The sequence below is a fragment of the Phytophthora ramorum genome (assembly GCF_020800215.1).
Source record: "Phytophthora ramorum isolate Pr-102 chromosome Unknown Phyram_PR-102_s0007, whole genome shotgun sequence".
NCBI lineage: Eukaryota > Oomycota > Peronosporomycetes > Peronosporales > Peronosporaceae > Phytophthora > Phytophthora ramorum.
In genome coordinates, this window is record NW_027150653.1 from 1,989,555 (window position 1) to 2,010,847 (window position 21,293).

Here is a 21,293-nt window from a genome sequence, read left to right on the forward strand (position 1 = left end):
TGAATCCGCGGATCTCTGTCAGCTTCTTCACGCAGTGCATTGAGCTGTCGCTGAAACCCCTTCCACTCCTTTTTCCGCTGGCATAATGCTAATAGCTGCCGCTCCAAAGCGTCCAGCCGCTTCGCGGTTATACTGGGTAGGCACAGAGTGCTATCTTCTCTTGGTGGCATCACAGGAGCAGAGAATCTTGAGCACATTCTGCCAGAGTCATTATTTGCAGGCAAAAAAGTCCTCGGAGAACTGGGTGGCTTGGCTTGATTTCTGGGTGGCGAGCTTAGAGGAGCAAAAGGCTCAACAGGGAACTCAAACCCACATCGTACGGTTTCATGGGAATTTGTATAGGCGTTTTCGTTTGCTCTTGATAGGTTTTCTGTGTCTGCTTCTCCATTTGCAAAAATCAAAACTTCGACGGGTCTTCGAGGCTGCGGTCGTTTCCTCGGAAGCAACACAAACTCGGATAAAGGGGATCGTTCATTCGCCCTGTTGGAATATTCAACTGCTGTAGACAGCATATTTCCACGTCTAAGTTTGCTTGTTCCATCAGGAGGTAACAGCATAGGCTGCATGTCTTGTGCACGTGCTGTTCGTTGGCGCTCAGATGGCCAGTATTCATCTTCCTGAGGTCGGAACGCACTTCTAGGATTTTCCGGAGCTTGTGCTTGATCTCTGATAGTTCGACGTCGAATGGCAAGGTAGCGCCAGTGACGAGCTATCGCTGCAACTCGGTGCCAAACCTGCGTCGTGCTACTTGCTTGAGCACGTGCTACCTGCTGCTCACGACGCTCCTGCAAGTTCATCGCAGCGGTTATCCAATGATGCAAGCCATTGCGAACAAATTGTTGATGGCGGAACTCGAGCGCCTCATGTATTCGCTGCTGCTTTGCCCTTTTTGACTGCAAGTACTGCTTCCAGCCATCAAATACCTTGCACTGCAATACCAATTTCCAGTGTACTAAAGCCGTTCGTGTCTTTTTGCGATAGCGCCGGCGCAAAATAATGTTGTGTTGCCACCGCTCAAGGCATTTCCTCAAAATCACACCTTTGTAGTGTTGCTCCGCTCGGGCACGCGTAATTTGCTGCCAGCGGAGGAGTGAAATGTACGTTATCCATTGGGATAAGTGCTTCCGAAGAATACGTCGCTGTGCCAAACCTCGGACCTGGACATTTACAACCCTATTTGCAGCTTTTGCTCGAGCAAACTCTGACCAGTTCTCCAATACCCCACATTTTATTGTTCGATGTTTTGCCAGCATGTAATCTTGCAGCATGTTGTTCAAAACGTCATCACGGCTTCGTTCATCTTGCCATTCATCTTTCCACATACGAAAGCTATATCTCACCGCTCTGGTGGTATACTGCTCCAGTGCAGCAAGCTGTAGCCTTCTCTTTGTCAACGCTCTGGAAAAGAAGCACCGGAAGCCATTTGCCCAAACACGTTGTAGCAAACGAGATTCAGAATGAAGAAGGGCACGCTGACACTTGAGCGCTCGAGTTTTCTTTTTGCTCGTGAAATGGTCCCAGTGTGAGAAAGCTGATGTCATAAGTCTGGCATCTGCTGCATCTTGCATAGTTTCCACTCGGTTTAATCTAAGCTGCCGCTGGTCGCGGCAAGCTCGAAATCCAGTGAACCCTTTGCGCAAAAGTGATAAATAGCAGGCACGGACTGCTTGACGCCGTAGCTGCTCTTGGCGTCCCTTTTCTCGCGTCCGCACACTCCATGCTTCCCAAAACCGTCGGAGCCTGCGTTCCTGGTAACTTCGCTGAAAAGTGTCGAGCTGGATAATCTGGCGTACCTTGATTTTCCACGTTCGCCACGCTCTCTCACAAACTTTACGGTACAGCTGTCGGTCGATAACATTGACTAGCATGTGTTGTGCTTCGTTCCTAGCATGCTGCTTCTCCCAGGCACCAAATGTAAGTTGGAGAAGGCGATGGTGAGTTTTTCTGGTTAATGCGTCTGCTACCGGTCGGTATAGTAGCGCTTGATGTCGTCGTTGTCGCACGAAACTCCGCCATAAGGCTAGAGTTTGGTGCAACCGAAGTCGCATTCGCCAGATCTTCATCGTTTTGACCAGCATACGCCGCCTGCTCGCCTTCACAATCTTCACTGTGAGCGTGCCTTCTCGCTTCTTGATCAATGAATGTTGGCCAAGACTAGTCAACGACCGTTTAAGCAGCCAATAGTAAAGAAAGAAATAAGCGCGCTGCTGTTGGACTGTGCGGTCTTTTTTCAACCGCACAAATCCGCGCCAATGCCGAATGGCGTGTAGCGAACGGATGCGCACAACTCCGTTGCCCCAACTCCCAGTGTCTCTTCCATCTACCTTAACCGCAAGATTCCACCTCTGAAATACAAACAACAACAAAAAAGCTCGCCATATCAAAACAGTGAATGCAAACAGCATGGTAACGTGATCCAAGTATCGCCTCACCTTGAAGTAGCGCCGCTTTCGCAGCAAAATGGCAGCACCTCCTCCATGTTGATCACCGCCTTCTTCCCCATCAGAAACATTCTCCACTGTACGCTCTTCCAAATCACCGATGATTTTGATGTTGCTGAGAGATTCGTCCTCCAGTGACGCCACCTTCTCTCCCTGAAGAAGTCTCGGCGCTTCCTCCTCTGGTCTCTGCTGACGCTTCTTATCAACAAAAACTCTCCATTTCTCCCAGAAAACTCGCTGGCAGAAGACGGCACCCACACGGCAAGCAGCGGAAACTTGCTGTTCATAACAAAGACCAATGCACTCAATTGTCAGGTGTGCCACGATTGAGATATACAATACGGTACTATTCTTCCTCGATATTGATACAACGCACTTTTCTTCGCTCACGCTGCGCCTGAGCGCACCGTTTCCACGCCAGGAACGGCCGCAGGAGCTGCCTGTGCCGACCATGGTGCACAGCCAGCAGCATTTGCGTCGATGGAGGCACTGGCGGACCCACCAGGCTGCCATCTTCGGAGAGCGCCATTGCGACTTAAGGGATTTTATTTTTGCAATAGCGTTACTTCATATTGTAGCCATTGTAATTGTTGAAGTTACCTTGCTCAATGGCCCTGAGCTGAGAAGTGCTGGTGCATGTATTCGAATGTGAATCACTTCTCCGCCCACCTTATGATTAAAATGACTGCCGAAATAGACTACAGTTAAAATTGCAGACGCTCGTTAGTCAGGCGGTCGTCCTGCACCGTCGCTAAAAGGCCAACAATAGTGAACAAACACACTGCTAGTTGGGAGCACTCTGCTATAAATGGGCTAGTCCTGGTCCTCCTTTGGTTCCCTGTTCGCAAGCGCACTCGACACTCAGAGCGCAGAGACTGATAAGCAAGTTGATTCATGAGATGCGCAGTGTCAGCACAGCCGATTCCAGGACGGCAAGAGCGTTGTCGTTCAGACTCCCCAGCGGCCGCTTTCCGATCCATGAAGAGGCTATGCAAGAGTTCAAGGTGGCCAATTCACCGACAAATAGACCATCGTCCGCTTTAAAGTCAACGGGCCATCGATTGATTCACGATGACCTGGTGTTGGCCGAACCGATCGAAGTCCGAGATGCCTCACCAAAGGCAGCAACACCCAGACAACTATCATCTCGACTCAGTGGCCGCTTCCAAGTACCTGACGCCGGAATAGCTGTGAACAAAGATGAATTTCTGGCGATTTCTCCCCGGATGAGCAATACACCTTCACTCTCGCAGCAGTACGGTGCTCGATTCCAGCCTCTGGACAACGAGATGCCCATCAACTCCAAGTTGGAGTCGTCAACTAGAAATGCAAGCGGGTCTAGCCGACCATCGTCCGCAGCTAAGCTTAGTGGGCGTCTGCAAATTCACGATGACGCCATGTCTATCAGAACACAGGAGATTCCGGCTATGTCGCTAAATAGGAGCAGGCCGTCGTCTCCATCTCAAGAACTGAACGAGGTCCACAATAACGATGTACCTGTCAAGAAGCAGGAAATACCAACGAGGATCGTTCCACTTTCACCAATTCGACAGCTCTCTGAGCGTATCAAACTTCATGACGACGGTGCTCTTGTTAACAGACAGAAGATTTCATTGAAGACGACCACATCGATTTTGCCGATTCAACAACTTGGTGATCGCCACCAAGTGCATGGCGACGGGGGGGCTAGTTGTACGAAGGACTTGTTACCTGGATTACCCAAAAAGCCAATAGCCCCTGGAGCGGTAGATACCCGAGATCCTGGCAGCCAGAGTGTTAACCTCGTCAATGACCACCATGACGAAACTCACCAAACTCAAAGCAAGCATGACCATACCTCTGGTATCCCTGCTTCATCAGTCTCAGAGCAAGCTACACAGGGCCCCATTTCACGATTTGTACCACTTCATAGTCAATGGACCTACGGCCAGCACGTTTTTGGACGGTACAAGAAGACGCCGTACTTCTACTCGGGAAATATCGCCACATATCTCGGCGCAGGTATGTTCATGCTCGTTTTTGATGACGGAACTCTGGATTATCGAGTACGCCGCGAGGATATCATGTTGCGAGAAAAACTTTCGCCGCCTTCTCCTTCGATGACTACAAAAAAGAGGAAACAAAGTTACCAACACGACCAGCAAGGGCAGAAGAGCTCTGGAACAAGTGAGTCATTGCACCTTGATAGTTTTAGTGGCTTGGGTGGCGATGATTCCAACACGGTCAAAGTCTCTGCAGTCAGGAGGAAATCACTGCAAGATCAAGATCAAGAGCATGATGAGCAGTGTTCAGATCCATCAGTATCCCCAGAGCTATACCTCCTACCATTGCAGCACGTCATGGTAGATTTTTCTGTGACGCCTCCGAGAGAAATGGTGCTAAGTTTCGATGCCAACGGCGGCGATTATGAAAGTGGATGCGCTCCGTGTGGCACAATTTGCTCAGAAATCGAAACGTGGCGTCTGCATTTGGAGGATGAAACTCTGACGATGAAGCGACTTGAGTGTGGAGTGGGTTACGAGGATGACTCAACACAAGTAAGCGACTCTGGCGAATCCAGCGAAGAGGATATGTCCATGACGCCGTGGCAACAAATGACACAGACTTTCGGTATGGGAAAAGCTACCCGTGCTCAACGTGGCACAGGGAGACGTTCGAGCATTTCGTCGGTCTCGCAGGTTGATCGGCTTTCAATAACGCAGAAAGGTATGAAGAAAATTATTCCCACGCCAAAGAGTCTCAAACAGGTTATCACCGAGTACTTCCTCCGTAGCAACAAGAAGGTGCAGCCTTCAAAACTTACTGGTGAGCTCGCATTGGGTGAACAGATCCGTCTGATGGATGCAAAGCTTAATGGTATGCGGATAACTCGATGTAATTCAGGATCTCCTACCGCAACTCTTGTATCGCGAGGAGATTCTGACAGTCTCCGAGTTGTATACGAGCGAGCTCCTGATGGTATACGCGCCTATGGAACAGTTACTAAGCAAGTTGAAGGCGGTGGCTTCGCCGTGGTGACGGAAGATGAACACAGTATTTCGGTGCAGGTTGTGCCGATAGACAAAGTGGACTTCTTGCCATCCGTGTGCGAGCTAGAACAACAGTTGACAGACCTAGAGTGGTCACAGCGCGTGCTCTTTGCAGGCCAAAAGGTTCAGGTTTCGCTGTATCCGGGTAGCCGTTTTTCAGGTCGCGGGCTCATAACTCTGGAACGGGATTATCAATCGCGCTTTCACGTCTTGCTTGCAAATCGTATCCGGCTTGTAAATGTTCCTGCGGACAAGATCAGTCCTTTGCGGGAGAAGAAGAAAGCTGCAGTTACCATCACGGAAGACCAATTCCTCGTTTGCCATAACAAGGTCAAGGTTTACATCGGTGATCAGATTTACGTCAAGTGCTCTCCTGGAAACGGTGATCTAGACAGCACCTCTGAAGAAGAGAAGCTGGGGCTTCTGAATGGCGTTTACTCAAATAAAACTGCTGCTGTAGACTTTGCTGACGGATCTACTGGCTACGAGGTGCCTCCGCACCTAATTTTCAGGCGGAAGCGCGTAAGAGTGCCTGCAGACCAGGATGTGCGATCCCTCAAGAATGCTGTTCTCATGCAGGCCTCAGCTAAAGTAAATTTGCCGGTACTCGAAGAAGGGTACCAAGTCAAGGCTGATCATCCTCGGAAAGCTGCAGTCGAGAGCTGTATTGTCATCAAGACGCACGCTTCTTCAGCGTGTGATCTGCGTTTTTCGGATGGCACAATCGCGTTCGAGGTGTTTCCGTCGCAAATGATTCTTGATAGCGTGGAGCAGCAACGTACACAAACAAAAGCAGCTTCCACGTTGATTGCAAACGATAATTGCAACCGGGCAGTACCAGTATTTGTCGTGGGAGAATACGTGCTAGCCTGGAGTTCCCGTTTTGGGCGCTATTGCTCAGCCAAAATCATCGCCAAAACGTCACAGGACTCCATCACTGTCCCTGGAGCACTTTCACCGTCAGTTAGCTCGATCTCTAGCTCAGATGTGATGGCATCCTCAACGGTGCATTCAATCGCGACACCAGCCACCACGTCGTTATACACGTTGGTATTCGACTACGGTGAACAGAAAGCACAAATGGCGCCTGATAAAATCACGCGCTTGGACGACACCACTGCGTTATCATACAGTCAGCGTCTGACAAACTTCAGCATCGACACAATGGGCTTCGAGTTGTCTCCTGTGAATTTCTCCGTCGGCGAAGCCGTCATGGCTCGCGTACATGGAACAGCACGGTACTTCAACGGCATTGTTGAGGATGTAAACGACAAGGAACGAGTCTGCGCAGTTTGCTTCGACTCATCCGAGCGCGACGCAGCCGTTCCTTTCTCAGCTATGTTTTCAGTCGATTCGAGGCTGCGCTTTACAGGTCGAAGTTCTAGTACCAAGCAGGTAGGCAGCGGTGGCAGCTCGTCCTCGGAAGCTGCTTCGCGAGCCCGCCTTCTTGCACGTCATCACGCCACCGAAGATACCACAACAGGATTGAATGCTGCTCCTATTCGGTCTCGAAGACACAGTAGCGGCTCCGTCATCAAAATGCTTAAATCTGTGGACAACTTTTTCCGAGGCTCGCGGGCGAAGCTCAGTTTTGAGCCGCGACGAGCGTCCCAGATGATAACAGAGATTGGAGCTCGTGGCCGACTACCAGAGCGTTAGTGACTCCGAGGTAATACTCATCAATAATTGTCGAGCCAACACCATTTTGCACCGTCCTACCGATATCAAAAGGCATTTTGCTGGTTTTCGTTAGCACCAGCTTCTGAACGACCGTTCGGCTAGGCATAAACCATGTACAAAGGGATATCCAGCCACCACAAAGTTATACAACCCACTTACTATTTAGAAATAAACCGGCTTTCGCTGCTTGCCTGCTGCGCAGTTGTCACCTTCATCTCCCACCGTTTTCACAAGAGCAAGCCAGAATGACCAAAGTGACACAACCTACTTGGCGGCGAAAATGATACCCATGAGGGCGATGAAGATGAGTAGCGCGAAGATGGCGACGCAGATGAGCTTCATCCGTGAGCAAGCGCAGCACTTCTTGCGCTGGTCTGCCTGACGCACCTGCTCCAGCGCCTTCTCAACGTTGTCCTTGGCCGTGTCGGTGTTCTCTACAATCTCCACCACCATCTCGCCCTGATCCTGTACCAGTCCGTCAATCTCCTCGAAGGCCGCGTTTACCTCGCGCAGCTGGTGGTTGATTTGGATAATGTCGTCCTCTCTCCGCTGCAGATCTGTCGAAACCATAAAACAATAATTCCCCGTCAAGAATTACTGCCAACCCACCACAAGCAAGCAGCACAACGCACCGTCTTCGTCGTAGATGACCACATTGGCCTGCGCGTAGATCTGGTCCTCGCTGTAGTTAGTAAACTCTGCGCCACCGCGGGTCTGGCGCGCGTCGCCGCCCTTGAAGCTTTGCGAGGAGCGGCGGATGAAGTCCACGGACTGGCGCTCCGACTCGAGCAGCCGCTCGCACGTCTCCTCGAACACGCGCACCTGGTTCTTGAAGTCGGTCGAGAGTTTGCCCATCTGCGTACGGCGCGTGCGACCGCTGGGGCCCTTGGCGCCGCGGTTGAGCTCCTGCAGGCGGCGGTTGATCTTAGCCACAAGCTTGTTGCCCTTCTCCGTGAGCTCTTTGATCTGCGCGTGATTGGCGCGCGAGTCCTGCGGCGTGCCGAAGAGTGACATCTTTTGCGCCATGCTACGCGTGAGTTGGTTGAAACTCGAGATGCCCTTGCTGGTCTCGGTCACGAGCTTCCCGAAGCGGTCGTCTGACACGCCGCCGCTGCTGTTGCGCGGGGATTGCGCGCTGCGGTACCGATCGCCCATGCTGTCTGGCTGGAGGGTGGGGAGAGGAAGGAAGGAGGACGACTGCCACGGAGCAGCGTAAGAGCGCGAGTGGCGGCGTCCGCTGGACAACCGATTCCAGCCAGTTTTGATGCAAAGCAATTAGGCGCTGCAAGAACGGATAGATAGATTCAGTATGACAGGTGACGGTGTATTTATCGTGCTTAAGGGTTTATAAACGCAGTTTATGTAAGTGGATATGTTGTACGGGGAAATAGCTGTACATTGATATATGAAGGGGAAAGAACCCTGACTAAGCGAATGTTACTTACGGAACGACGATGCGGGTAAAATCGTGCTTCGCGTTCTGCGAGGCAAGCAAAAGTTGGCTTGTGGTTTTGTGGCCTCTTGCGGTGCAAGTTGCACCGTGGGTTGCTGAGATTTGCATTGCGGCGAGGCTTCACGCATGATAGGGATGTCTAGAGTACCGGTATGCACTTGTCGGGCTCTGAGTGCGCCATGAGAAGAGCGCTGCGTTTGGGTATTATATGTATTAAAATATAATACATGTACTCTCATTAGCGGCATGGACGTGTCGACCAGAGGCGGCAGATGGCCAACTGCCGCTGTGAGGGGATCATGTTGAAGCGCGTGACGTGCCGACAGGTGGCTCTGGTCAAGTTGGCATCAGAAGACTCCTCCAGACAATGTTGCCGTGTCGGCAGTCCGACATTCCTTTGCTACTGCCACTGCCACTGCAAAGTGGCAGTCGACTGTGCATGCACGTTGCGGCAGGGCAGGAGGCCGTCTCTTTCAAGGCGACGAGAGGGCGATGGCCTCTGATCGTGCGGTCGCAAAAGATATTTCTCTCGCGGCAGGATGACGGGTAGCAGCGACTCGCTGGTGCCAGCGAGTCGCTTGAAAGCTGGGCGTGGTGGCATTGCAATGCAGTGTACGATGGTGCTTGCCGGCGAGCTTAAAGGTTGCCGCCAAGTTGAAGCGCAGATCATCGCGTCGGTGTGATGTGCATCATCTGATGTTGCGAGGGACCTCTTCGTCTCGCATTCACTCGTTTCTACTTGCCAGCACCAACTTGATCCGTAGCGATGGTCTGCTGATGCACCAGGCTGCCAGCCTGCGAGGCAACGCCTACAAATAGTCCTGCAGCAGGCACTCAAGCGACTCGCAGTCAGGGAGGCTGTTCAACCGCATCATTTCAGCCAATTGAATTTGCGCACCATCTACGTTTCGTCCAATCGGGTCCGGCGGGGAGGCCGGTTCCGCCAAAGTACGAGAGCTTCGACCCACCCACAGCAAAACGGAGAAAAACTTCCAGAAGGCCCTAATTGGGGAACCACCATACAAAACACAAGTGACATTCGGCGGCGGTTGCCACTTTGGGGGGGATCGCAGCCTTCTCCCCCCTCGCCCGCGCAGCTTTGCGGTCATTTTCCTTTCGCAGCAGGGAGCAGCAGAGCGGAGCCGAAGCACAGAAGGGAGGAGCACCACCAAGATGGCTTTAAAGCGGATCAACAAGGAGCTGCAGGACCTGGGGCGCGACCCGCCCGCCAACTGCAGCGCCGGCCCCGTCGGGGATGACCTGTTTCACTGGCAAGCGACCATCATGGGCCCCGAGGACAGCCCGTACGCCGGCGGCGTCTACTTCCTGAACATCTACTTCCCGGCCGACTACCCGTTCAAGCCGCCCAAGGTGAACTTCACGACGCGCATCTACCATTGCAACATCAACGCCAACGGCGGCATCTGCCTGGACATCCTGAAGGACCAGTGGAGCCCCGCGCTGACCATCTCCAAGGTGCTGCTGTCGATCTGCTCGCTGCTCACGGATGCCAACCCGGACGACCCGCTGGTGCCTGAGATCGCGCAAATTTATAGAACAGACCGCGCGCGCCACGACGCCACTGCCCGCGAATGGACCGCCAAGTACGCCACTTAGAGCACGCTAGGAGTAGGAGGTCTTCGTCCACGTCCACGCGCTGGCTGCACGCAGCTCGGGGTGATGTGGCTGCTAGCTGCAGTGAGCAAGGGATGAGATGGAGAGCCAGAAACAGTCGGTAAGCAGCAGGAATTTGCAAGCTACAGTAGCGAAATCTCAGTTTGGTTTGTTTTTCGTGCTGAGTCGTGGTGTTCGACTTGTATTCGTTGTGGCATCAGTCCATGCTGGCGCATGTAGCTCTTTTCTCTGCTTGGGAGGGGAGCTGCAGCTTTCTGATCTTTCAGCAGCTGTGTCTGCTTGCTTCTTCTGCGGCGCGCCGCGTGGCAAAACCATCAGCGTTCATGACTCATCTTGATCACCTTCGTATCTCTTCTCTTTCGTCCTTCTCTAGCGTAGTGAATCCTTTCCCCATGTTGTATATCCTGCCCACTGCACTGTGCGTTATGAAGCCCCTGAGCCAAGACACCTCGAGACAGAGCCGGCTTGGTCGTGACATATTGCTCGTTGCGTTTTTCTAATAGTGTGGTGTGCGGCACGCCATTTTCAGTTCTGCGATATATTGTCGCCTTTATGGCCGCAATAAGCATGGATGGCGCCTGCGGTTGGTGCGGCGAGTCGCCCTGGGACTACAAATGCTCCACGTGCGACCCTCGCTGCGAGAAGAAACTGTGCGTGAACTGCTCCATGCTCTGGCACTCGCGTGGTTTTGCTCGCGGCCACCAACTCACGAGTCGCTTCGGCCTGGCGCGCTCGTATCTCGCCTGGGGGTCTAACGCGAGCAACGGCAATGGAACAAGCCATGACACGTCGGAGACAGAAGCTATACCTGCTGCTGCAGGTCCTAGTGTGGCTGCTAATGGTGCCCCAGCTCCGTCCGTGTCAGCCGATGGCACAACAGATATACAGGCTGCAGCTGAGAAGCCGACGGAGAGCGAGAAATCAGAGGCTGACGAAGATGCAACAGCTCCGAAAGAGACCCAGCCTGCAGCTCAACAACATACTGGCTTTTCAGAACAGACCAAGCTTCAGGACGAAGAGGAGGATGAACCGATGGAGGAGTTCGGGTTTGAGACAGTGGGAGAATCAATGGAGAGCGGAGAGGACGCAGACACGGCAAGTATTGAGAACAACGGTGATCTGGAGGAGAAGGCGAAAGAACCTGCTGTTGAAAAAGCGTCGAAAGCTGCAACTACTACAGCAGAAGCAATGGCAGATGACATGGAGCCGAGAAAGGAACAGCACTTGGAGTCGGATAGGGGGCAGGAGAACAAGGAGACGCCTCTTGCTCCTGTTGTCACAAACCCAACTCCTGCACCAACCCCGACTACGATGCCTGCAACCACTCAAGCTTCAACGTCTGCTACTACAACCGCTGCCTCTGCATCTGTTCCATCTTCATCAACAACTCGGAGAGGTACTTCTACTCCAGTAACACAGCCTCGTACCGAGCGCTCCTCTCCTACCTCGAAAAGTGCAGCTCCCCAGGTCAAGCTTCTTGATCTCGAAAAGCTGCTACGTTGGTTCCCTACGACTGATCACGTGCTGATGGAGATGCTGGCAGCGCGCGTTGAGTCTGCTCTTGTTATCGAAGACGCGCTTATATGCGCAAGAATCGGAAAATGTGAAGACCCAACATGCCGCTCTCTCCTCTTACATTACGAACATTGCAAACGTGACGAAATATGTAGCGATCCCAAGTGCTTCGAGATATCAATCGTGTACCGGCATCGACGCGCATGCTTGAAAAAAGACACGGATATTGATGGCAAAAAGACTGTGTGCCCGTTTTGCATTCGCATCCGGCAAAGGCGGAGTCTCGGAGTGGTTGCAGCGCTTGATCATCTAATCAGTGATCAGCGTCGTGCGCTTCAAAGTGCGCACAGCGAGGCAAACCGTAACTTTTGTTTGCAAAGTATTAACACGTGGACTCGGCGCAAGCAGCTTCTTCGCACCGAAACTGACCGTCTTAACCAGCTAGCGATTGAAAGCAGCGCTCCTATCTTCAACTTTCCGAAGTACCGGTGGCACTTCAGCGATGCTGTACTGATCAAACGGGAGCCGACACCACTAGAAATGAGCGAGAATACTACATCGGAGTCATTTGCCGCTGAATCCTCTAAAGACGAGGTACCTGCGAACGAGCTACGTGCTTCAACCCGTGAAGAGGATGATAACAGCTTCACGCCAGGTAATATTCCGTGTGGGGGGCTATCACTTACACCACGTGCTAACTCTTGCTCTTCTGTGCGGTTATCAGATGACGAGTTGAATAACCAGGAGCCACAAGACACACAGGATAACAGCATACCAGGCAATGTGAACTTCAATGCAGACTTCATCAACGAGCTGCTACAAGCCAAAATTGAAAACGGAGAGAGTAGAGATGTGGTGCAGCGAGAGTTTGATGGTGTCATGGAACTGGGATATGCCATTGTGGATGCATCCTTCTGTGCCCCATCGAAAGCACAGCGGTGCCTGCTGAACTGCACATCTATCCTGGTGCATCTGCAACACCACCTTGATTTACAGGTTTGCAACCAGCCAATGTGCACAGCGGTGGAGCACCATTTCGCGCACCTGTCGCAGTGCAAAGCCCGCGAGGAGAGTGAATCCTGCGAGTATTGCTTGCGAGTGGAAGAACGGCAGCTTGTTCGGTCCGTTGATTTCATGGAGGCCCAGCAACCTGAAGCTGAAGCGAAGGTACAGAAGATTATAAACGATATCACGGCTTCTTTCACAAATCATCGCCCTGATGAGCGGGAGCAGGAGGTGATACAACTGGAGGATGAATTAGAGCAAGCGGAAGACAGCAAGCGCGAATTAACGGATAAGCTCGGTGCCGCACGGCATAATCTCCGAAAAGTGCGCAAGAATTTGGAGCGCCGTGCCATGTCTACATCAGGAAATCATCGACTGCCAGTTCATTTCATCAAGGTTCGGCGTGGTGATGGATCTTCCGGTAGCAGCTCGAAAAAGCGGCGCCTCCTAGGCTCACTTGACTAGGATAAGCATAAGTAACATAGAGAACACCAGTGCCATGAAATAGATGGAGACACGCGCCAACGGCTATGGGAACTTTTTAAAGTTTGGTTTACGCTGTCCCAAAGCACGATATGCATCGAACATGACTTCAAAGCACCTGCTTCCTCAAGGATCGCACCTTCGTTGCAGTTGTAGGCGAAGTAGATCAGAAGCTGTTGCAGCACCAGCTGGATTGGTTTGCGTTGCCTCCGTTGGCAGCACCCGTGGGGCGGAAGGTGTCATTGCGTTTCTTGGCCTCAGACTTCCGCTCGAAAATGTCCTGGTGCTCCAGGATACCTGTTACCAGAGCCTTGGCTGCATCATCAATGTGAATGTTTTCCTTGGCGGATGTGTCGAACCAGCCCGTAAAATTGTTCGTCTTGCAGAACTCGTCCAGGAACTCCCGGTCCACGTCCTCCTTCAAGTCGCACTGCAACAACCCACCACAAAAAAAACACTCAGCATCGTATCCTGAACCTTATCACCTCTCAATTCAGGTGCAAATGCAACGCACCTTGTTGCCACACAGAATGACAGGCAGCGGCTTGCCGTTTGGAAGCTCCACCTTGGAGTCAATCTCCTTCTTCCACTGCATCACAACAACAAATAGACCATCAGCAGCCAACCTCCAGCCTCCCACTCCAACCTCCAGTTACCTTCAGAACGCTGTCGAAAGTCTCTGGGCGAGACATGTCGTACACCAGCAGCGCACCCAGCGCGTCCTTGTAGTACACTCGGTTAAGCGCTCGGAAGTGCTCCTGGCCGGCGATATCCCACAGCTGCAGGCGCACCGTCGTGCCGTTCACCGTCACCGCCTTGAGCGCAAAGTCCACGCCGATCGTTGTGCGGTGGTGCTCCGAGAAGGCGTCGTGCACGTATCTGCACGAAGAAGAAATTCAGCGTCAGATCCCCTTCTGATTGGAGCTTCTGACCAGCTACAGCTCGCAGTACCGCTTGATGATGCTCGTTTTTCCGGTGGCAGCATCGCCCAGCACCAGCACCTTGATCACCGCGTCCTGCGCCGCATTCACCCGACGCTCACTCATAGTCAATCACACAGCAAGAATGGGCTGCCGGCGCTTGAGATCTCTCGGACTGATTCTGAAGAACACCCAGCACGAATCAGAAATTCTGATATTATTGTACGTAGCATACATATTTATACGTATAACACATACTCATCCTTAGATACGAAAAAGTGGCGCTGCAGGAAGACACATCCCAAGTCGGTATCGGGTAGTGCTGCGCTCTGCCCCTCGCTCTTCCTGGGCTTCCCCCCGTCATGAGCGACGACTTCGACCGCGCCAACATCCGCACGCGTCCTCGTCGTCGCAGTCGCAGCAGCGGCGCCGTCTTCAACACGCCCAGTAGCGCCACCACCGCCTCCACCAACACCTCTACCAACGTCAGCAATGGAGAACGAACGCTGCTACCCAGCGACGTCATGGAGCTGCGGCGCAGCGCGTCCGCGGACCACGTGGTGGGCGCTGGACGGCGGCTCAGCCGCTCGGGCTTCAATCCGTTCAGCAGCGGCGGATTGAGCTCTTCATTCCGCCTCAATAGCGCCGGCTCGAGCTTCCGCGCGGGCGCGGGCGTCCCCGTGTCCTCCTCGGCTCTGCGCAGCCACGCCAGCTTCCTCATGATGGACATTGACGCGGCTAGGCAGTCTGTGGACGCGCATTCCCAGGCGGCAAGTGCTCGCGCCATGAGCTTCGACGAGGAGGACGACGGTGGCAGACTCACGAGGAACATGCTGGGGGACTCGTCTACCGGCAGAAGAAGTAGCGGCGCTGAGAGATACAGAAGAGCGTGTACGTTGTAGAAATGGAAGAGGTTGGAGGAGTTGGGACTGATTGTGTGTTTTATGTTGTTGCTGATAGCTTCGTTGGATTCAAGTCCGCCGTTGCCGCCGGACAGTACGATATCGGCGGAGGAGGTGATTCGAGAAAGTATGGCGAGTGCTCTGAGCTCGTCGCTGTATACGGACAAGGATGAGTTTTTATTGCCGCACCAACGACGATCAACTGCTGTGGGTGGCAATTTGGGGGTGGCAAACGAACGAGACTCGTTGGCCATGTCGAGGCATTCGCGGGACAGTTTAGCGTTCTCGTTTTCGAGTCGCAGCACGTTCCGAAGAAGTACAATATCGGAGCAGATGCTCTATGAGACAGATCTATTTGAACCGGAACGTGAACTGAGCGCACGTGAGCTGTCGGAGGTGCTAAGCGGATCGGATGAAGATGTGACTGGGTACGAAGTCACTAGTATAAAGGAGGAGGAGGAGGATGTCAAGCTTGAGAACGCCAAGTCTCGATGGGCACAACACGTTAAGCTTAAGGCTCGGAGCTTCCTTTATTCCACAGTATCAGGGAACAGAAACGGCGCTTCCGCTGCTAGCGATGCCAGCAACAGCGGCGAAATGACGTCTGCTACACCGACAGCGGCGGAGATTTGGGCAAACAAACAGAAGCAAATTTTATCGCAAATGAGCAGCGGCAGTGGGTTTGGTGTTATGTCAGGTGCGTCGTCAGCTGCATCTTCATCATCAACACACCATTCGCTGCTGCCCCCATTGCCATCCTTCGGTCCTGCGTCAAATGGCGGCGCCAAGTTTCAGAAGTGGAATAGATGGATGCATGATCAATATCAGCACAATTTCGGCAAGGTGATGCAACGGGCCTTCAAGGACGAGGTTTTTCAGCGCCAGCAACAGCAATTTGCGTTCCCGCCACACCAACCTACTCCAAACCCGACTACGCTTATTTCAATCGAGGAAGTGATAAGCAACCCGCGCATGATGCGCTACTACGCTGCCTGGCTCCCCGACCCTGCTGACCAGAGCAAATTGTTTTTCCTCTGCTCATTTGAAGAGTACCGTCAGTTTTGGTGTACTTTACGCGCCAACTACCAGAAGAAACCTTTCGCGAAGGATGATGTACTCATGTTACGTACCTACGGCGTCAAGATCGCGATGAAATACCTCGCGAAAAACGCGCAGTTTCCAATAAATGGGCTGATCGATGCTACTGAAGCTGAAGGTGGGAATGTGGAGCCTCCTATTGTAGACTCAAACAACATACGTACTATCAAACGTGATCTCGCTGCTGGGGGTGAAGATGCATTGCGTACTTTCGACGATGTCGCTGTTAAGGTGAAACGTGTGCTGATGATGAAGTTTCCTGAATTTCGCAAAACGGATTTGTATACTGAAATGCAGAAGACTGTGGAGCGTGAAGTGATCTGCCTCGAGGACATCCTGATGAACCACCGCTTTGCGAACTTCTTCTGGATCTTCCTTTTTCCGCACAATTACCATCGCGAGATAGCGCTGTGGTTGGACGTCGAGTACGAGTTCAAGCCTGCATTCCGCATTTACATGTCATTGCTCAAGTCCAGCGGCAGCAGCTCCCGAAGCGCCTCAGCATCGAGCAGCACAAGTATCAACCACCGTCGCGAGCGTATAGAGCAGGCTGCTTATCGCTGCAGAAGGTTGCTCAAGTACATTTCGCAGAAGTACTACGCCGGGGATCGTGAGATGCAGACATTGTCCCGCACGCTGGTGACATCGTGTGCCCGACTTCAAGCGGAGCAGGATGCCATTTTGACGAAGTTCAGTCTCATCCACCTGGAGCTTTATCATCGCTTTCTAACGAGCCGCGCCTATGCAGAATTTGCTCTGTATCCAAAACTTTCCGCTGAGGATGAGAAGGACTCCATTGATGACTCCATGCGACTCTCGGCGCTGCTTTTGAGCTACGGGTTGCGTGCGCATCACTGGACTGGAGGAAATAATGGTTCCTCATCGTCTAGTGGGTCTACTTCTTCTTCATCGAGCTCGCGTGATGGAGATTCCGCAGCGCCAAAGAAGAAGACTCTGGATTCACTCCGTACAACGCGAAGTTTTGAAGCGGTCTCTGGCGTGCTTACATTTGAAGCAGTTCCCGTTCCTATTACAGCCGAAGAAGCAGAAAATGGTGAGGAAGACGGCAGCGTGCCGTTCAATGACCCGATCGAACTGCGAGTTGTTCAACATCCACTGCCTCATGACCCGACATCACACAATGTGGACAAATCTATCGAGAACTTTCTCGTACCTTGGAGCGCTGATCCTAGGCACGTGGTACTCACAGCACCGAGCTGTCCAGCACCTTTTGCCTTTAACTTTCGCATGGGCGATAGCAGTGCTGGTGCCTCTGCAGCCGAACTTTTTGCGGCTTGTATTGTGTTTTATAAACCAGCGCCCCCACTGTCGCGGCGCGCGCTCGAGTCTTCCCGGATAGACTCTGCAGCTGGATGTCGATGGGTGCCTTACGGTGTGTGCGTCCTATCTAAGCTTCCACTGGTGGATCTTTTGCGAGAGCGTCTAGCGGAAGCATACGAGTTCATTCTTGAGCTTGAAACCATCTCTGCCGCAGCTGCTGCCAACGGCGACGACAAGGGAATTCTACACAATGGTGGGCAGGGTTTTCAGCTCGACAAAAAGGTCCTTGCCAAGTTGACCCGTGCCGTCTCTAAAGAGCATATTTCGCAGTATCACCAGCCGTCACCACTGCCAGAATCGCCATTGCTTGAAGCATCAAGTCTAACTCCAAAAGCCACCGCAGTATCCTTGCTTGCGGCGCTTCCACGTCTGGACCACTCCGTCCGCCTTCTTTTCGATACTCTGGATGTGTCCACCGTGCTTCTTGTGTTTACCGCAGCATTGCTGGAAAATCGTATTCTACTGGTGTCGTCATATCTCTCGGTGCTCATGAAGGTTAGCGAGTCTCTCCGAGCGCTTATGCACCCGCTGTCCTGGCCACACGTATACCTACCTGTGCTGCCCCGTCGAATGCTGCAGTACTTGGAATGCCCCACGCCCTTCATTTTTGGAGCTGAAAGGCAAGCGCTGGACGACGCCCAGCGCCAACTTATCGAAGAAGGCGGAGATGACCTATTCGCAGGAGCTGGAGAGGAGCTGTTGGTTGTGGACTTAGACAAGGGGGCGGTTCTTCGTGGAGAAGTACCGTGCGCGCTACCTGACAGTGTTCGATTCGATTTGCGCGACGCTCTTTACGAGTGCCTCAAGCCTAATGTGAGCCGCAGCGACCACGTATTTGCGCACCATTTCCCGAGCAAGCCGCTAGTTTTCCCGGAGGTCGCCGTGCGTGGACTCTTTTTGCGAGCTGTCAACAAGCTTATCGGCAACTTCGGGTACCACCGCTACGTTTGGACGGACGAATTTGCACGAAAGCGCACTGTCTTCTTCGACGAGGCCAGCTACCTTGCAGCTTCCTCGCCCGAGATGCGTGAGTTCCGGACGTTGTTTATTGCCAGCCAGGCCTTTTCGGAATTTATGGTCACACATCACGGCTTCGAGGAGCAGCCAGGTCAATCTAACGGCGCCACGGCACCATCATCGACCTCTTCGCCCTCTGCTTCAATGTCGTCGTCCTCTGTATCGTCCTTGCCGCGGAAATAAGCCGGTCGTACTATCAGCTGCGAAGGCTGAGCTTTTACTCTTGGAGCAATGCTTCAATGTATGTGTGAATAGGACCTCAGTGTGGAGGATGAAGAATTAATGTGCGTGACGTTCGCGTTCTTGAGCTTAACCAACTTGATATTTAGTGTTTCTCGTGACATGCCTATTTTCTTTGGTGTACTCTGGCTTAGCTAGCGACGAAGGACGGATGCCAGCAACGTGGTGGCCGCAAGCAATCCAAATACCGCAACTGGGGCCGCGAAGGCCGACAACCATGGACGCTTCGACTCCTTCAACTTAACTGAGGTTGCCTTGGAAACAGTTTGCGGTTGTAGGTGCTGGCGATGGCGTGCCATCTCCTTGTCGATGATGGTGTAGAGAATAGCAGCTACGCGTCGGCCGCTGTGCTTGAGCATAGGTGCCTTCTTCCACTCGCGCGCCACATGGCCAGCTACAAGGTCTTCTTGGAAAGTTTGGCCTTGAAGCAGCACTGGGTGCTCACTTGCCACCATTTCGGGAGTAGGCAGCAAAAGCTGTTCGCCACGCTCCACGTACGGCGCAAGGACGTCTTCAGGTGGGTATGTGTTGTTGGCAATCACGTAGTCGATTGCGTTTGCGCCTAGATAAGTGGACAGCACCTCCAGCGTTTTCTCGAGTGTATAGCCATCGGTCTGGCCATTTTGCGTGGTCACGTTGCTCACGTAAACGGTAGCACCCGCGCTGCGAGCAATGGCATCGCGAATGCCGGGTACCAACAGTGTGGCGATGATGGAAGTATAAAATCCGCCGGGGCTCAGGATGATGATGTCAGCATCCTCGATGGCACGCACCGCCGGCTGGAAGGCTTCCACGTTCGAGTTCTCGAGGTAGACACGCTCGATCGGCGCTTTCTTGATCCTCATCTTCTGGTCTTCGGGCTTTGGCGGGGTTCCTGGTGGGGTTCCACTCGTGCTGCTCGTAGCGGAATCGGAACCTGATCGAGGCTCGTCTTCTTCGTTCGGCACGAAGGGACTACGCACGTTGACTTCCGAGACAACCGTGGAGCCGTCTGTCAGCTCAGCACACAGCTCAGTACTCTCGAGTGTGGCCGGTAGCACGGAACCGTGAATGTTTAGAATGTCAGCAATGGACGAGATGGCGCGATCGAATCCACCCTGCAAGTCCGTGAGTGCTGCCAACAGCAAGTTACCGAGACTGCAGCCCTCCATGAAGTTTTCGCGGAAGCGGTAGTTCATCAGCTTGCTCAAGAGTTCATCTGCGCATGTGCACACAAATGGATTAGCATAGGCATTGCGAAATTAGAGTGACACTCACCGGAGTCAGATAGCGCCACGAGGCAGTTGCGAATGTCTCCAGGAGGCAAGATACCCAGGTACTTGCGAAGAGCACCAGAGTGGCGACCCGAATCGAACACTACGTAAAAAGGAAGCAGGTAAAACGCCATCGAGTTAGTCATAGCACTTTAAGTGCAAGCAGGTGTAGCAAAGATTCATTGAGTGAGCGTGTCGTTAGCGTACCTGTGACAACGGCTGTAAGATCGGCCGGGTAGTGACGCAGTTCCTTAAGCAGCACAGCCAAACCCGTGCCGCCGCCAATAGCTACGATCTTGGGCTGCAGCATTTGCTGGTCTGCCAACTTCACAATTGGCACGAGCTGCTCGATCGACTCGATCTATCGCCACGACAGCATAAACGTCAGCGACGCAAACAACAAATAACCAGCACAAGCAAACTTTGCCTGGAAGTTCGGCTGCTCCATCTCGTCCGTAGGCATGACGCTCGTGTACTTGCCGAACAGCTACAGACACAGCACATTGCAACATCAATAAACTATCCAGCACAAGACTCTCTCTCTCTCTCTCTCTTGCCTCCAAGCACGCACCATGCGGACGGTGAGCATGCCCACCGTGTTTGCAGCCTTGATCTCGTAGAAGGCCTTGCGCCCCACGAACATGACTGCCGACGACGGCACCTCCAGTTGCCTCGTGAGCTGCTTCATGGCGCTCGTCACCTGTGCCAAGCTCGGGTTGGGACTCACGTGCACCACTTGGTCAAACAAGTCGTCCACCCCCAGAGCTTTGAGTCGTTCTCGCTGCACTTCTGGCTTGCCAATGAGCAGCAGCGCCAAGTGGCAGGCTCCTCCGTCCTGCAGCTCCAATAGCGTCTTGCGCACGCCCGCGAAGGGTTTGATGCCTCGAGCCTCGGGCACATTGCTCTCGTAGTAAGCAGCAATGACGCGCTGCGCTTGAGCGGGCGAGAGCTTGGCTTGAGAGCCGCCCACGAGGCTGTCGACGAAGCGCGGGAAGCGCTTACGCAATCCGTAGGCGTCGCGGAAGGTCTGCAGGGCCTCGAAGGCCGCTGCGTTGGTCGGGAACGCGCCTTCGTCGAGCAATTGGGCCACGCCGCGGTCGATGGCCAAGTGCGAGAGTAGACCCGAGTGGTCGTACAGGACGTCGTCCAGGATCATGGCAACTGCACGCACGCGGCGACGTCGCGGGCGGGCGGACGACGCTGGCACGCGCATTCCGCTGGGAAGACGACGCAGCGGGTGTACGGAAGGACAAGTGGCGTCCGTCATGATGCAAGGACGGC

The 21,293-nt window shown here is 53.2% G+C and overlaps 8 protein-coding genes across 8 annotated transcripts; 4 read left to right on the forward strand and 4 right to left on the reverse strand.

Annotated features, from left to right (window-relative positions):
- Positions 1-1,273: 1,273 nt before the first annotated feature.
- KRP23_8625 (uncharacterized protein) lies at positions 1,274-2,970 on the reverse strand (the record flags this gene model as incomplete). Its single annotated transcript, XM_067894087.1, has 4 exons — positions 1,274-1,312; positions 2,286-2,345; positions 2,433-2,720; positions 2,818-2,970. 4 exons carry the CDS (start codon positions 2,968-2,970, stop codon positions 1,274-1,276), a joined length of 540 nt encoding a protein of 179 aa, XP_067743554.1.
- A 1,843-nt stretch (positions 2,971-4,813) lies between these two features.
- Positions 4,814-7,129, forward strand: KRP23_8626 (uncharacterized protein; the record flags this gene model as incomplete). The annotated part of the gene is made up of 1 exon (XM_067894088.1): positions 4,814-7,129. The coding sequence occupies one exon, from the start codon at positions 4,814-4,816 to the stop codon at positions 7,127-7,129; it is 2,316 nt and encodes a 771-aa protein (XP_067743555.1).
- Positions 7,130-7,414: 285 nt separating this feature from the next.
- KRP23_8627 (Syntaxin-7) lies at positions 7,415-8,305 on the reverse strand (the record flags this gene model as incomplete). Its single annotated transcript, XM_067894089.1, has 2 exons — positions 7,415-7,707; positions 7,783-8,305. The coding sequence occupies 2 exons, from the start codon at positions 8,303-8,305 to the stop codon at positions 7,415-7,417; spliced, it is 816 nt and encodes a 271-aa protein (XP_067743556.1).
- Positions 8,306-9,776: 1,471 nt separating this feature from the next.
- On the forward strand, positions 9,777-10,220 carry KRP23_8628 (Ubiquitin-conjugating enzyme E2 4; the record flags this gene model as incomplete). Its single annotated transcript, XM_067894090.1, has 1 exon — positions 9,777-10,220. The coding sequence occupies one exon, from the start codon at positions 9,777-9,779 to the stop codon at positions 10,218-10,220; it is 444 nt and encodes a 147-aa protein (XP_067743557.1).
- A 585-nt stretch (positions 10,221-10,805) lies between these two features.
- Positions 10,806-13,223, forward strand: KRP23_8629 (uncharacterized protein; the record flags this gene model as incomplete). The annotated part of the gene is made up of 2 exons (XM_067894091.1): positions 10,806-12,408; positions 12,478-13,223. The coding sequence occupies 2 exons, from the start codon at positions 10,806-10,808 to the stop codon at positions 13,221-13,223; spliced, it is 2,349 nt and encodes a 782-aa protein (XP_067743558.1).
- Positions 13,224-13,407: 184 nt separating this feature from the next.
- KRP23_8630 (Ras-related protein Rab-32) lies at positions 13,408-14,287 on the reverse strand (the record flags this gene model as incomplete). Its single annotated transcript, XM_067894092.1, has 4 exons — positions 13,408-13,671; positions 13,756-13,830; positions 13,898-14,120; positions 14,193-14,287. The coding sequence occupies 4 exons, from the start codon at positions 14,285-14,287 to the stop codon at positions 13,408-13,410; spliced, it is 657 nt and encodes a 218-aa protein (XP_067743559.1).
- Positions 14,288-14,523: 236 nt separating this feature from the next.
- On the forward strand, positions 14,524-18,702 carry KRP23_8631 (DENN domain-containing protein 5A; the record flags this gene model as incomplete). The annotated part of the gene is made up of 2 exons (XM_067894093.1): positions 14,524-15,052; positions 15,122-18,702. The coding sequence occupies 2 exons, from the start codon at positions 14,524-14,526 to the stop codon at positions 18,700-18,702; spliced, it is 4,110 nt and encodes a 1,369-aa protein (XP_067743560.1).
- Positions 18,703-18,893: 191 nt separating this feature from the next.
- Positions 18,894-21,279, reverse strand: KRP23_8632 (putative gluconeogenesis factor; the record flags this gene model as incomplete). The annotated part of the gene is made up of 5 exons (XM_067894095.1): positions 18,894-19,957; positions 20,017-20,115; positions 20,220-20,373; positions 20,440-20,499; positions 20,584-21,279. 5 exons carry the CDS (start codon positions 21,277-21,279, stop codon positions 18,894-18,896), a joined length of 2,073 nt encoding a protein of 690 aa, XP_067743561.1.
- Positions 21,280-21,293: the final 14 nt, after the last annotated feature.